Source organism: Humulus lupulus, chromosome 8 (assembly GCF_963169125.1).
Source record: "Humulus lupulus chromosome 8, drHumLupu1.1, whole genome shotgun sequence".
NCBI lineage: Eukaryota > Viridiplantae > Streptophyta > Magnoliopsida > Rosales > Cannabaceae > Humulus > Humulus lupulus.
The window spans coordinates 40,357,508-40,370,973 of NC_084800.1; the positions used below are offsets into that span (position 1 = coordinate 40,357,508).

Genomic DNA, 13,466 nt, shown 5'->3' on the forward strand with positions numbered 1-13,466 from the left:
CTTAGATGCTGAAGCCTTGGAGATACGCTATGATTACTTTGAATATCTACAAGTATTGTAGATATAGGATGTAATCCTCATTTATTGATGTAAATCCCCAAGAATCGTGGGATATTGTTTAGTCAGTTGTGTGTTTCCTGATCTTTGGGAAACGTTTCCTTGTATATCTGATTATTGGCATTTAAGGCCATTTATTTTTATTCACAAAAGAGTAACTACCCAAAATATGTGGGATAGTATTCTGCATCCTTCTCTATAAATAGAGAAGTCATGCACCATTGTAAAGGACCGAATTTCTGATTCTTGAGAGAAAACTCTGGAGAATTCATGCTAAAGAATTGTTCAGAGATAATCTTGAGATTAATAACAGAGACTCGTGGACTAGGCAGATTTAACTGCTGAACCACGTAAAAACCGTGTGTCTGATTCGTTTGTTTGTTTTAACCATTGTCTTTAATTGTTTGCGTGCTCTCTTCTTTTATCTGTTGACGAAAAACGGCGTCAACAAAGTGTGATGCATGTAATGCACGAGAAACATGTGATTAGGGCATGCCATGAATGATGAATATGAGATTGGCCAGAGCTTGAGTCTCTGAGTTTGCGCATGATCATGATTATGCTAGAAACTGTTTAGTAAGCATGCTGAATGCCCTATTCTTGGATAATTGGCATATGATACATATTGATAGCATTGCTTACCTGTGCATGATACTGACTAATTAGTCAGATTTGGCAAAGGTGCTAGTATCAACTGTGAAGCTGTGACTCATTAGTCAGGTTCGGCAGTGGTACTGGGCACTGGTCACGTTGCACTGACTCATTAGTCAGAATTGGCAAAGGTGTTAGTGTTAACTGCGAAGCTGGGACTTATTAGTCAGGTTCGGCAGTGATACTGGACACTGGTCACGTAGCGCTGACTCATTAGTCAGAACGGCCTTAGCATGTATCACGCAAGCCAACGGAGATTAGATCTAATCGACTATTAGCATTGAATGACTCAAGGAGCATTAATTCCTGATCGACCCTGAGGGTCGATGAATGAAAAAGAGCTTGGAGGCTAGTGGCTTACCTAACAGCCACTCTCCCGCTAGAATCATGTGATGTTCACCCATTGGTTTGAAAGTTTTACGCTCAGTATGGTTATAATGATAATCATATGATAATGTTTATGGAAAGTATTATGTTTTCTTGCTGGGCTTCGGCTCACGGGTGCTATGTGGTGCAGGTAAAGGCAAGAGAAAGCTAGACCATCCTTGAGTTGGAGAGCTTAGGTGATGACGTGTACATATGCAGCTGCTCGTTCATAACGGCCGAGGTTTAAAGTGGAACTAGGGTTGAACCCTGTTTTACCGCTTAGAACGGCCTGTTGTAAATATTTTCTGCAATAGACTCTGAAACTTTATTTTCGGGATCCCAATGTATATATTAAACGTTCTAGTGAAACGTTACATCCTAACCAAAGTTTTTAATCCCTAAACCGCTAATCATACTTAGTTCACAATTTTGGCCAAATGACTCGATTTGCGAGTTTAGCACTGTTTACAAGGCACACCGTAACGGTCCCTGGAGTTTGGGGCGTTACACTGAACCTTGGGGCTTGAACTGATGTTGATATTGAGATTGTTGCCCTGGTGCGGGTGTGAAACTATAGGATGAAATCTGAGACTGGTCATTCTTAGGTTGTCCTGTGAAAGGAGTAGACCTAGCATAACTCCCTATAGGTCCTCTATGTGATGGTTGGAACCTATGTTGTCGTTGTGGGCAATCTTTCTTCTTATGACCCTGTTGGCCACAACTGAAACACCCATACAACCCAATTCGAGTCTTTCCTGAAGATCCACTACTATTGCTACCCCCACTAAGTTGTTGTCCTTGGGATAACCATCGCCCTTGGTTCCTCTTGTTCATTTTCCTATCATTTCCTCTGTCTCGGGCCTGATTCTTTCTTTCAATTCCTTCTTGATGAGCCTCCGTCTGTAAGGCTACTGTCACACACTAATTCAAATTTCCAAAGGTCATAGGGGCAAGTGGACCCAATATTGAAGGGTTTAAGCGACGAAGGAACTGCTCAATCAAAAGAGGTTGATCAACCGTACCGACATAAGCATAGGAAGATAATTCTACAAACTTCATGTAGAACTCATTCAATCACATCCATCATTATCTAGTAAGTTTGTGATCTCATCCACTATCATTGATCTCAAGCAATCAAATAATACAATCAAGTTCTCCTATGAGATGGGTTAAAATGTTGTTCCTGGAAAACCCTTCACAAAATTTCCTCAAGTCATCCTTTCAGTTCATCTCATCCTACTTAAGGCTTCCTACCAATCTGGTGCACTCCTTTCCAACTTGGGCACATTAAAATTAACATGATACTCTTTAGGTGTTCCCCTAATGTTTAAACTATTCTTTATCTGCCTCGACCATCTTTCAGCAACCATGGAATCTTTTCCACCTTTAGACTTAGGCATTTGAATCCGATGGAAGATCTAGAAGTGATTGCTCTGTCGGGCAGCTGGATCCATCTGTTGGGCAGGAATGCCTCTTAAAGCCTCAAGAATGGCATTCATAGGGAATGCAATTGGCGGAGAGGGAACCTCAGCCTCAGGGACATCAGCAGCAAGCCTTCTCCTTGTTGTCCTTCCCTTCGAAGGCATTTTCTTAGGTTAGTAAATCAAAGCTAACTAGTTGATGCTATTTATATACATACGCCTTTATAGATCAAAATACTTTATTTTAAAATAAATTTAATCTATTTGGTAACATACTCCGAGGTATTTAAAATCGGTGCTCTCATACCATTTTTCTGTCACGACGCTAGCCCTAGGCCGTGGCAGATTTGTAATATCCATAACTTGGGTGGTTAAAGGTCAAACTTTGACCCTTGTTGGAAAATAGTCTTTATAAATGATCATTTAATTTTTATTAAATAGTACTATAATTATAAGTTAAAATAATGGAATAACTCCTATAATTATGTATAAAAATATTAGTGATAAAAACATGATCATTTATCATTATACATAGAACAATAATATTCCCACAGTTATGTAATCACCAAACAGTTAGATTTAATAATTCATAAAAACCCAAAATAATACTTAGCATCCACCATTCCTCATTCCTAACTATTACATAGATAATTTAGATATACAGACCATTAGGTTCCAAATTAAATACATATATAATGTTCAAAAGATAGGACTATGGCACCAAACACATTGGCTTTATCAATAATTCACCTTATCCATATTCACGTCACTAAGCTCCTAGAATAGGAGAGATATAAGGGGTGAGCTTATAAAGCCCAGTAGGAAAGCAACTAATATCATAGGACCCAAAAAGTTAAATAAAACCCCTGCATGGTTAGCTTTGAAAACAAAAACATATATCATCATGTATAAACCCAAATAGAGAGAAACCACAAATAATTATAAGAGCATAGCTACAAGTTCACATCACACCGTCCACTAGATCCCTAGTTCTCGTTACCCACCATAGAAAAACTGACATCCTAAACCAGGTAGCCGGACCTAATAACCACCACAAGGGGGGGGGGGGCTCAGAACACTTCCTGTATACAGATGCTAAGTCTTTACACCTACAGGTAAGTGGACACCTGATCTACCTATGATGACACAGAGACTAGGTTGTGAAACAACAACATGCACAAATCATGATCACTATGGCTCTCATCGATATAATCAAACGTAGGTACACATGAAAAGAAAGAAACATATTCCCTTTATATTTTAGAAAATTGGGCAGTATAACAGCTGCCTCTAAATAAAACCAAAAAAATCATAACCTGCATAAATAAGTGAACAAAAATATATTTGGCACTCAGTGCCCTTAGAATAGAACAGAAAACATGCAGATCAAGTTTTCCATTTTTCAAACATTTTATAAATATCAAAATTGGAATATGTTTAATGCAATTAAATATGATTAAAATAAGTCCAATAGTCAAGTTGAGTCCCTACCTCCTCAGAATTTTCAATCCAAGCCCAAAGCGACGCTCTTAAGCTTAACGATGATCCTAGGGTGATTTAATCTGATTTTAATATCACGTTTTTCCTACGTGCACCAAATGAGCAAACAATTATCATCATTGCATTCCTTATTCAAAATTGTGTCTAATGACATATAATATGACCATATTTAAAATTTCAAGTTCCGGAACCTCACCCATGCGGTGCACAAAAGCAGTTGGTGGCGGCAGTGAGCGGTGTACCGGAAACGTCGACGAATAATGTATGGCATATATCAAAGCGATCCTCTTGATGAGTACATCACGAAAGTACAACTCCTTTGCCCAAATGACCTCCGGTGTCGCCGAAAAATGCTTCCAAAGGGGCGAAGATACCCGAAATCTCGCCGGAGAAAAAAGGCGAGTTGACCGGAATGACTTAGTGGGCGATGTTCCTCTCGCGACGGTGATTCCAACGGTGCCATCCACTCGCCGAACGGTGGTCGGAGTTCACCGGAAAGTCACCTCAAAGTTTCGACGGCAAAACTTCGGAGTGGCCGTACAGGCGCGTCCTTACTCCGATGGTCACCAAACTTTGCGGTTGTTGTCGTCGCCGGTCGGGGAAGCTGCAGCACCGGCGCATGTCGGAAATGGTGGGCAACGATGGTTGGGTCTAGTGCCCTTGCCATGGCTTGCTGAGAGGAAAGAAGGGAAGAAAAGAAAAAGAAGAAGAAGAAAGAAGAAAGGGTGGGGAGGAAGAAGAAAAGGGGAAAAAATCTAAATATATAATTTAAATTAATTAATTAATTGTTTTCCTTCTCTTTTTGACTTTTTCAACCTGAAAAGTCTCAGGTTTCACAACTAGCATTTGAGGTCCCCAAGCTTCACCACTTGTATCATTTAAGTTCCTAACTTTTTTTTTCTTCGTAATAATTAGATCCCAATTTTTATATTTTGGCTCACATAGATCCCTAATGTTATATTTTATTAAATAAAACCAAATTTATAAGGGGTGATTATATCTGCACCCCAAAATTTAATTAAGACACCCCATTTTTATAAAAAAATTAATATAAAATATTTATTTTTATCAACTTATGCTAACATTTTTCTATTTTTTTCCTTTTCATATTCTAAAAAATATATTGTACGCCCTGATTTTCCCACGGGCTGATTAGCAAGCTGAGCTGCGGCCTAACCTTGATTATCTCGTGGACATCCCTCGCAACCGGAGCTGCGTCGTAAGGTCATACCTCCTTAGCTCGAGGATGGTTGGGGGCTCGCCTCTGATAACTTAAAGACAGAGTCCGGGCTACGATGATCGAAGGTCGGGTCAAGCATCCAGCCCGCAGTACGAGCTGGGGTTGAAGGCTGTGACCCTTTATAAAGTCAGCCACGCAAGGTAAACGTGCATATATCAGACATCACGTGTCTGATATATCCCTGACTTCTCGGACACGCAGCAGGAACGTGCGTATTCAGACATCCTCAACTAGGTTGGGCCGTGCGGCCCATTATCCCCTTACCTATTGATTTGACCACACTTATGTGTTAGGTTTAGGAATTAATCATGAATGTCACAGAGTCGACATGATGGGCAAGAAGGTCACGGGATGACCTTCTTACCAACTCCCAGGTGCCTTCTCCTATAAATATGGAGACCTTAGGAGTTGATAAGGGTTGGATTCTCTCTTGTAACAAAGACCCTATAATTGTATCCCCTGAATATAGCAATAATATCGACTAGTGGAGTAGAAGGATTTTAACCTTCGAACCACTTAAAAAATGTGTCTCGAGTAGCCATTTCTTTTTCCTAAGATCATATATTTGTTTCGGTTCACCTTTAGCACTAATCCATTTCTCTTCTTTTCTAAATTTCCTGTTGGCGAAGAACTGCGTCAACATATATATTTTAAATATTTAAATAAAATAAAAATTCAAACAAAAAATATATAAAAAATTGTCAAAGAGTAAGAGTTTTTTTCTAAAAAAATTATACATTATTTAAAAAAAATATGCAAACAATATAAAATAAAATTATTGAAATTAACAAAAAAAAAGGAATTTAAAGAATGTCAAAAAAAATATTGAGAAAAAGTGTTCAAAATAATTTTAAAAAATTAATTTTTTTAAATTAATGGAGTGCCTATATATATATATTTTTAGGGTGTAAATATAATCTCGTTAAAATGATAAAATGAGAGTTTTACTAAAACAAAATATAGCACCTGTTTTTTTTTTTTTGAACCCTTTTAATTAATTCATTCATTAATTATTACCAAATATATTATTTTGGCAAATTGATTTAAATATTGTTATTAAATATTACAAATTTATTTTCTATTATATCTCTAAAATATTTAATATCACTTATATATTAATTAATTCATCATTTTTAATAAAAATGTTTAAATTTTAGAAGTATGAAATTTATTAAAGATGCTTCTATCTATATTATCATTTTTTTACTACACACATTTATATTAATCTCCTCATAAATTGTTAAAAATTCTTTCTATATATATAAAGTAATAAATTAATTGACTTGTGTGTAGTGAGAAAAAATGAAATTATAAATTGAAGTACTCTTAATAAATAAACTTTATGCCTAAATTTTTTATTAAAAATAATATATTTGATAATAATTAATTAAGAAGGCTTTAAAATGAAAAAAAAATGGAGAATTTTTCATAAATATAGCTTTTTAGCCATAATTGTGCAAAAATATGGGAATCAATCTTTTTATAATATGTATGGAAGATTTTAAATAAGAAAAACTTAGATTATGGGAAAAATAAGTACATAGCACAATTGAAATTTAAACAACAACACATCAGCACAAATCAGGGGTACAAATGTAATTACCAATTCAATCCTCCTCTACTCATCTGCTCATGCCTAAAACACGATCAAACTTTTCTCCAAAAACCACGTAACTCTCTGCAGATTCCTTCCATCTCCGGCACTCCATTCACCGGCGATAGCTTTCTTCTTCGGCAACAACTCGTATCTCCGGCGATCACCACAACAATCGACCAACTCTAGCAAAGGTTTGACCTCAACTTCTGCCAAAAAAATTTAAGAAAAATCTGATCACTAAAGCACTGATCCATTTCTGCAGAAATAAAAAAAAATCCAACATTCTTCCAATCATACGAGCTGCAATCTTTGAAGATTCTGGCGACCTGCATATCCACTACACGATCAAGAAACAAGGTTTGCAAGAAACCGTCTCCTCTGTCAACTCTGTTCTATTGTCATTTTTTTTTTTTGCAAACTATCTTAAATCTTCTACATAAAACTATATTATTTGCATACAAAATCAAAATTTATAAATGAACTATTATCTTGATTATAATGAAAATGATCATGATCATAATGTGCTTGTTGAAAAACACAAACAATTTATAAACTAAAAAATTGAAAAAAATTATCCAAGCTCACTAGTTTGTGTACATTGTGTTATACCCAAAAATTGGAGATCAAGGACGTGGCAATAAATGTGACAAATGGTAGTGCATGGTCAGTAAAAGACACATTAATAGTCAATAAATACATTGACTCCTCAAAGTTGTGATAAAGTGACCCGGTAGACTGACAAAGAATTTGGACTGCTTGAAAGATGTCATAACCAAGCCAAGTGCACCTTGGTCCTAGGAGGCTAAGGAGAGTGCATCCTAGGAGAGCTAAGGGGGGTGTATCGAGGAGAACTCAAGAAAGTGGTCTTAGGAGACCCCAAGGAGAAAGTGGTCCTAGGAGACCCCAAGGAGAAAGTGGTCCTAGGAGACCCCAAGGAGGATGTGGTCCTAGGAGACCCCAAGGGTGTGTCCGAGGTAAGCCTCCCAAGGTTTCCTAAGTGTTGGCTCGAACATGTCCAAGGTAAGTAGCTAAGGAGGAGGAGTCCCATGCAAGTCAAGAATGGAGACTTAGATTTTGACAAGGAGAGCCTACACAATGTATGATCGGACATAGTTGGGAGATGCTAAAGGAGAGTGCCTCAGACTTGTCTAAGGTGAGATGCCAAGGAGAGTGCCTTAGACTTGTCCAAGGTGAGATGCCAAGGAGGATGCCTCGGACCACCTTGGTCCGAGGAGAAGGCCACAAGGTCCGAAGGGACCTTGAATGGAAGAGGTATGCTCGGACTTGTCCGAGGAGAGAAACAAGGGAGTTGACTCGAACCACCTTGGTCCGAGGAGAGCCAAGCTTGTATCACCTTGGTCCAAGAAAAGCTTGAAGGAGTAATCAACATGCATGTGAGACTACGTCAAAGTCCCTAGAACGACTCTAGCAAGAATTGGTCTAGGCACCCGAGAATCTCTCATTCCTCACTCAAATTGAGGAATCAGTTGTATTTTAAACATTTATTGTAATATAAATATAAGATGAATAATAAAATATCCCTATCGAAAGGGGATGTCAGTTAAGGATCCCAGGCCTATAAATAGAGGGCTTATGGGATGAGAGAGGGGTTCTTCTGCTTCTTCTTTCTAGAGAGAGAAAATTGGGTATGTGTATTCTAGAGAGAGAAAGTGCTGATATTTGAGAGAACTCTTGTATTTTCACAATCTGTACTGAAGAAACTCAGTTGACACTAGTTCATCTGATCTTGAGTGTGAATATATAATAAAATCTCTAAGTGGATTAGGCTATTACCGACTATCGGGGCTGAACCACTATAAAAATCTCGTGTTATTTATTTGCATTGAAAAAACTGTTTGTTGTCGTTTACAATTCTCTTGAAGGCTTGTCGTATTTGACGTTCTCACGTCGTTGGCTAAAATCACAGTCAACACATTGATTAACCAAAAAAAAAAAACAAGAGACAAGAACTCTGAAATTTTTACATCCTAATTTGTCTTTACAATAAAAAGAATAATTTGATATTAGTGTGAATTTTAACAGCCAAAACATTCAGAAACATTAGGACAACCAGTTACTTGGAAAAACAATCAATAAATTCAACTAAATGTTTCAATAGGGTATGGGACTACAGATTAAGGGAACTAATTACCTTCCCAGTGGTTTGTGTACATTGATTAACCAAAAAAAATAGACAAGAAACAAGAACTCTAAAAATTTTACATTCTAATTTGTCTTTACAATAAAAAAAAATTTATTTGATGTAGCTGTGAAGATTTACTGCAAAAACAATCAGTAACAATAGGGTAACCAGTTACCCTGAAAAACAGCCAATATATAAAACTAAGAGGAAATTACAACTATATAAAACTAAGTGTAAAAATAGGCAATATATGATTCAATATTAAGGTAACCAATTACCCTGCAAAAAAAAAAGTCAATGTGTAAAACTAAGTGTAACAAGTTACCCTGCAACAATAGCCAATATATATAACTAATTGGAAAAACAGAAAATATATAAAACTAAGTGTGACCAGTTACCCTACAAAAGCTAAATGTTTCAGAAGAAGATGTGATTAAATATTAAGTTAACTAGTTACCTAGCCCATTTAGAACCAACTAACTGCTTAAAAAATTGCCAAATTTTATAGATATGGGCAATATTACTTCTTTGGTTCAATATGGAGGCAAGTAGAATGAAAACAACGAGTACCAAGGGTACACAATGACTGGGATATTAATACCACCAAATTGTTCTCTTGACAACTTGGTGAATTTGATAAAAAAGGAGATAAAGGAAAAAACAGCAACTATTGAAGTTTCTTATCAAGTAGAAAAAGGAACACCTCCAATGAAGGTTGTAACAGACAATTCAGTGTTGTTCTTTCTGGAAATAAAGAAAAAAGTTGCTACTAAAATAACAGACTTACCATTGTGTGTCACTATAGTTCAAGAATCAAGCAATGAAAATGACCTTCTTCTACTAGCAAATCAGAAAGCTACAGCAGAAGAAATGGAGGTGGGGACATTATTAATGCAAGCAAATCAAGCTTCCATCAATGAACAAATGTTACTTGAAGAAGGAATGTCAAGCACAACAAATGAGGGCATAAATGTGTCATACATACCTCATTTTGCTGAAGAAGTAGCTGATTTCATAATTGAGGACAATACAAAAAGAAAAAAGAAGTTGGATGAAATCCAACTAGTAATATCTTATTACAGAGTGAATACAATAGAGCAAGGGCAAATTTACAAGGATAAGAACACAATCAAATCAGCTCTTAGCTACTATGCAATGTTGCATAACTTCCAGTTCAAAACAAAAAGATCAGAACCTAGAGAGTACCTAGTTACTTGCGCAGATGAAACATGCAACTGGTTGGTGAGAGCATCTAAGTACAGAAATCAATATTTATTCAAGGTACGGAAATGCAATCCAAATCACACTTGCTCTGTTGAAATTGTTTTGGAAGACCGTAGGCAAGCAAAAAGCATCGTAGTTGGGGAATTAATAAAGAATAAGTACAAGTCAATCAAAAGAAATTACACTCCAAATGACATCATGAATGATATGAATGATGACTTCGGAGTAACTATGAGATACACAAAAGCACGGAGATCAAGAGAGAAAGCTTTGCGTCTAGTAAGAGGGAACCCCGATGATTCATATCAAAAGTTGCCAATATATCTTTACATGTTGAAGCAAGCAAATCTAGGAACAATAACACACCTACTCACAGACAAGGAAGATAAATTCAAATACCTATATATAGCTTTCTCTAACTCAATCAAGGGTTGGAGATACTTGAGGCCTATAATTGTTGTTGATGGAACTTTCTTGAAAAATGCACATGGTGGTACCCTATTTTCAGCATCAACGTTAGATTCAAACAACAACATTTTCGTGTTGGCTTTTGGAATAGCAGACTCTGAAAATGATAACTCATGGCTTTGGTTCTTCTCCAAACTGAGAGACACCTATGGAGAACCCGAAGGTATGATAGCTTCAACGATATATTATTGTTTACAAACAAATAGGAACATTTTACCAAAACAAAATACATGCTATTTCTTTTGGAATCTGAACAAAGTAACTGGTTGCCTTCACCAAAATAAAAAAAAAATTGAAAAATACTTAATTTTTGTTTTTTTATTTTAAAATATTTGTACTCCACAGGATTGGCTATAGTTTCTGACAGACATAAGAGCATAGACAATGCAATACATTTGGTGTACCCAAATGCTTTCCATGGAGCTTGTATGTTTCACTTACTCAATAATTTGAAAGGCAAGTATGGGAGTCATGGAGAAGAGCTACAAATGAAATTCATTACAACAGCAAAAGCATACACAAAGACAGAATGTGAACACTACATGAGAGGCCTTGATAGAATTGATAGACGCATTAGGCCCTATTTAGAAAAAGTCAAGTATGAAACTTGGGCAAGATCATACTCGCCAACAAAAAGATACACCATGATGACATCCAACATCGTAGAATCACTCAACGCTACACTAAAAGCTGCAAGAAATCTCCCCATTGATATCTTGGTTGAATGCCTTAGAAGTTTGGTTCAAAAGTGGGTTTGGAACAACTCAAATAATGCAAATGGAACATTCACAAAAGTCTCTACAGCAACAGAGAATGAATTGAGACATGACATTGTTTCAAAAATGAAGTATGAGGTATGCAGCTAAACTTATTCTTACAAATCCTTATTCTGTCAATAAATGGTAACCAGTTACCTTCCATAAGAACAGGAAAAAAAAAATTTACACAGAAGCATAACTAGTTACTTTAAATCTTAAGTCTAGTTAAAATGTTTATTATCTGATTCTATTTCATGACAAAACTATTTTTAGGTCTTGCCTTTCAACACAATAGAATACCAAGTTCGTGGTCAAAAGGGGATAAATTTCACAGTAAATATACATAATAGAACATGTACTTGCAATAGGTTCCAAGAAGATGAAATACCTTGTGGCCATGCAGTAGCTGTCATTGCAAAGAGAAACTTGAGTGTGTATGATTATTGTGCAAAATTCTACAGAACGGAAACGTTGAAAGCATTGTATCAAGAAAATGTTCATCCTTTGCCCCATAAATATGAATGGAATCTCCCACAATACTTGGATATAATAGTGCTGCCTCCAAATGCAACAATCCCTGCAGGAAGACCAAGAAAGAAAAGAATAAGATCAAGAGGGGAACATAAAGTAATAATTACCTGTGGGAAATGTGCGCAACCAGAACATAACAGGATGACTTGCAGGAATCCTCCATTTGAGAAGCCAAACAAACTGGAAAAGCCAAAGACATAGATTCATATTTTACAGCAAAACAAACCTTTCATAGCTTTACTCATTGAAAGAGAGACTTTCATATTCATCAAGTATCATTAAGTATTTTAATAAGATTATTTTAAAATGAAACACATTGATTGATTATGCAAACTTATAAAATCCTTTCAAAATAATTTCTTGGATTTGTTTGCTTCTTATTTTTCAATGCTACCATCACTATAAATAAACCATAACGAAAAAAAATGATCGTACCCAGTTACCAAAAATTAAAAACAAAACAACGATATAGGTAACTGGTTACCCTGAAGTTACAATACAAGATAAATTACCCCACTATAACAATCTAAAAGCCAAAAAAAAAAAAAAAGAATTAAAACATTTACTTTCTTCTATCACAAACTCATCTATATATAATATTAAAGTTACTTTAATATTAACTTAATAAACTGGTTGCATAACTATAAAAAAGACAAACTTAGGGGAAAAATCTAAAAAATAAACACTTAAGTAACTAGTTACCCTCGATATATTAGGAAACAAACAGCATGAGTACCTGGTTACCCTTAAAATCATTCTTGCTCGAATATCACCAATAAAATTAGTTAAACAACCCAACTGGGAACTAGTTTCCCTCAAATTATTCCATAAAACAGTGGAAAAAAATACAAAAACAAACAGAAAACTAGCTACCTGCTTTAAAGTGTTATCTAAAATATATATTAATAATTGCAATTAACAAACAACAAACCAATGGGGAAAAAATAAAAAAAATAAAACAATTAAATAACCAGTTACCCTCGGTATGTTAGCAAAGCAACAACCTGGGTACCTAGTTACCCTCTAAATAATTCTTCCAAACGCTTACAACAAAAGAATTAACAAAACGATATACTAATATGCATATATAAAATGACCTTAAGAATCTCAATGTTTTACATAAGCAGAAATTTAAAAAAGCTAACTGTTAAACTAGAAATTGATTCATCATTTAATTACTGTTGTAGCAAAAATAAAAAAGTAAGAGAAATATAATATCAGTAAAAGCCTATGCAGCAATTTTCATTCTCTTCTGTCTCATCTCCAGAAGCTTTTCAGTGAACTCATCGCTAGTTAAGTATCCCTCAAGTTCTTTGTTCTTTCCATGATAGTACAAGCTGACAGCAATGTCTTTGCAAAGGAGACGAACATCAATATATTTAGGCATCTCATTCTCCTTCCCAAGAATTATTTGCTCAGCAAAATAAGTAGAAAACACCCCACAATCGTTACATAATAGAAAAAAGTAAAAAAAAACAACTAAGAACATATAAACAAAAAAGAACACAAA

General features: G+C 35.7%; 1 protein-coding gene across 1 annotated transcript; it reads left to right on the forward strand.

Moving 5' to 3' along the window:
- The first annotated feature begins 9,557 nt into the window (after nucleotides 1-9,557).
- LOC133795297 (uncharacterized) lies at nucleotides 9,558-12,157 on the forward strand. Its single transcript, XM_062232752.1, has 4 exons — nucleotides 9,558-10,629; nucleotides 10,708-10,830; nucleotides 11,013-11,521; nucleotides 11,699-12,157. The coding sequence occupies exons 1-4, from the start codon at nucleotides 9,558-9,560 to the stop codon at nucleotides 12,155-12,157; spliced, it is 2,163 nt and encodes a 720-aa protein (XP_062088736.1).
- Nucleotides 12,158-13,466: the final 1,309 nt, after the last annotated feature.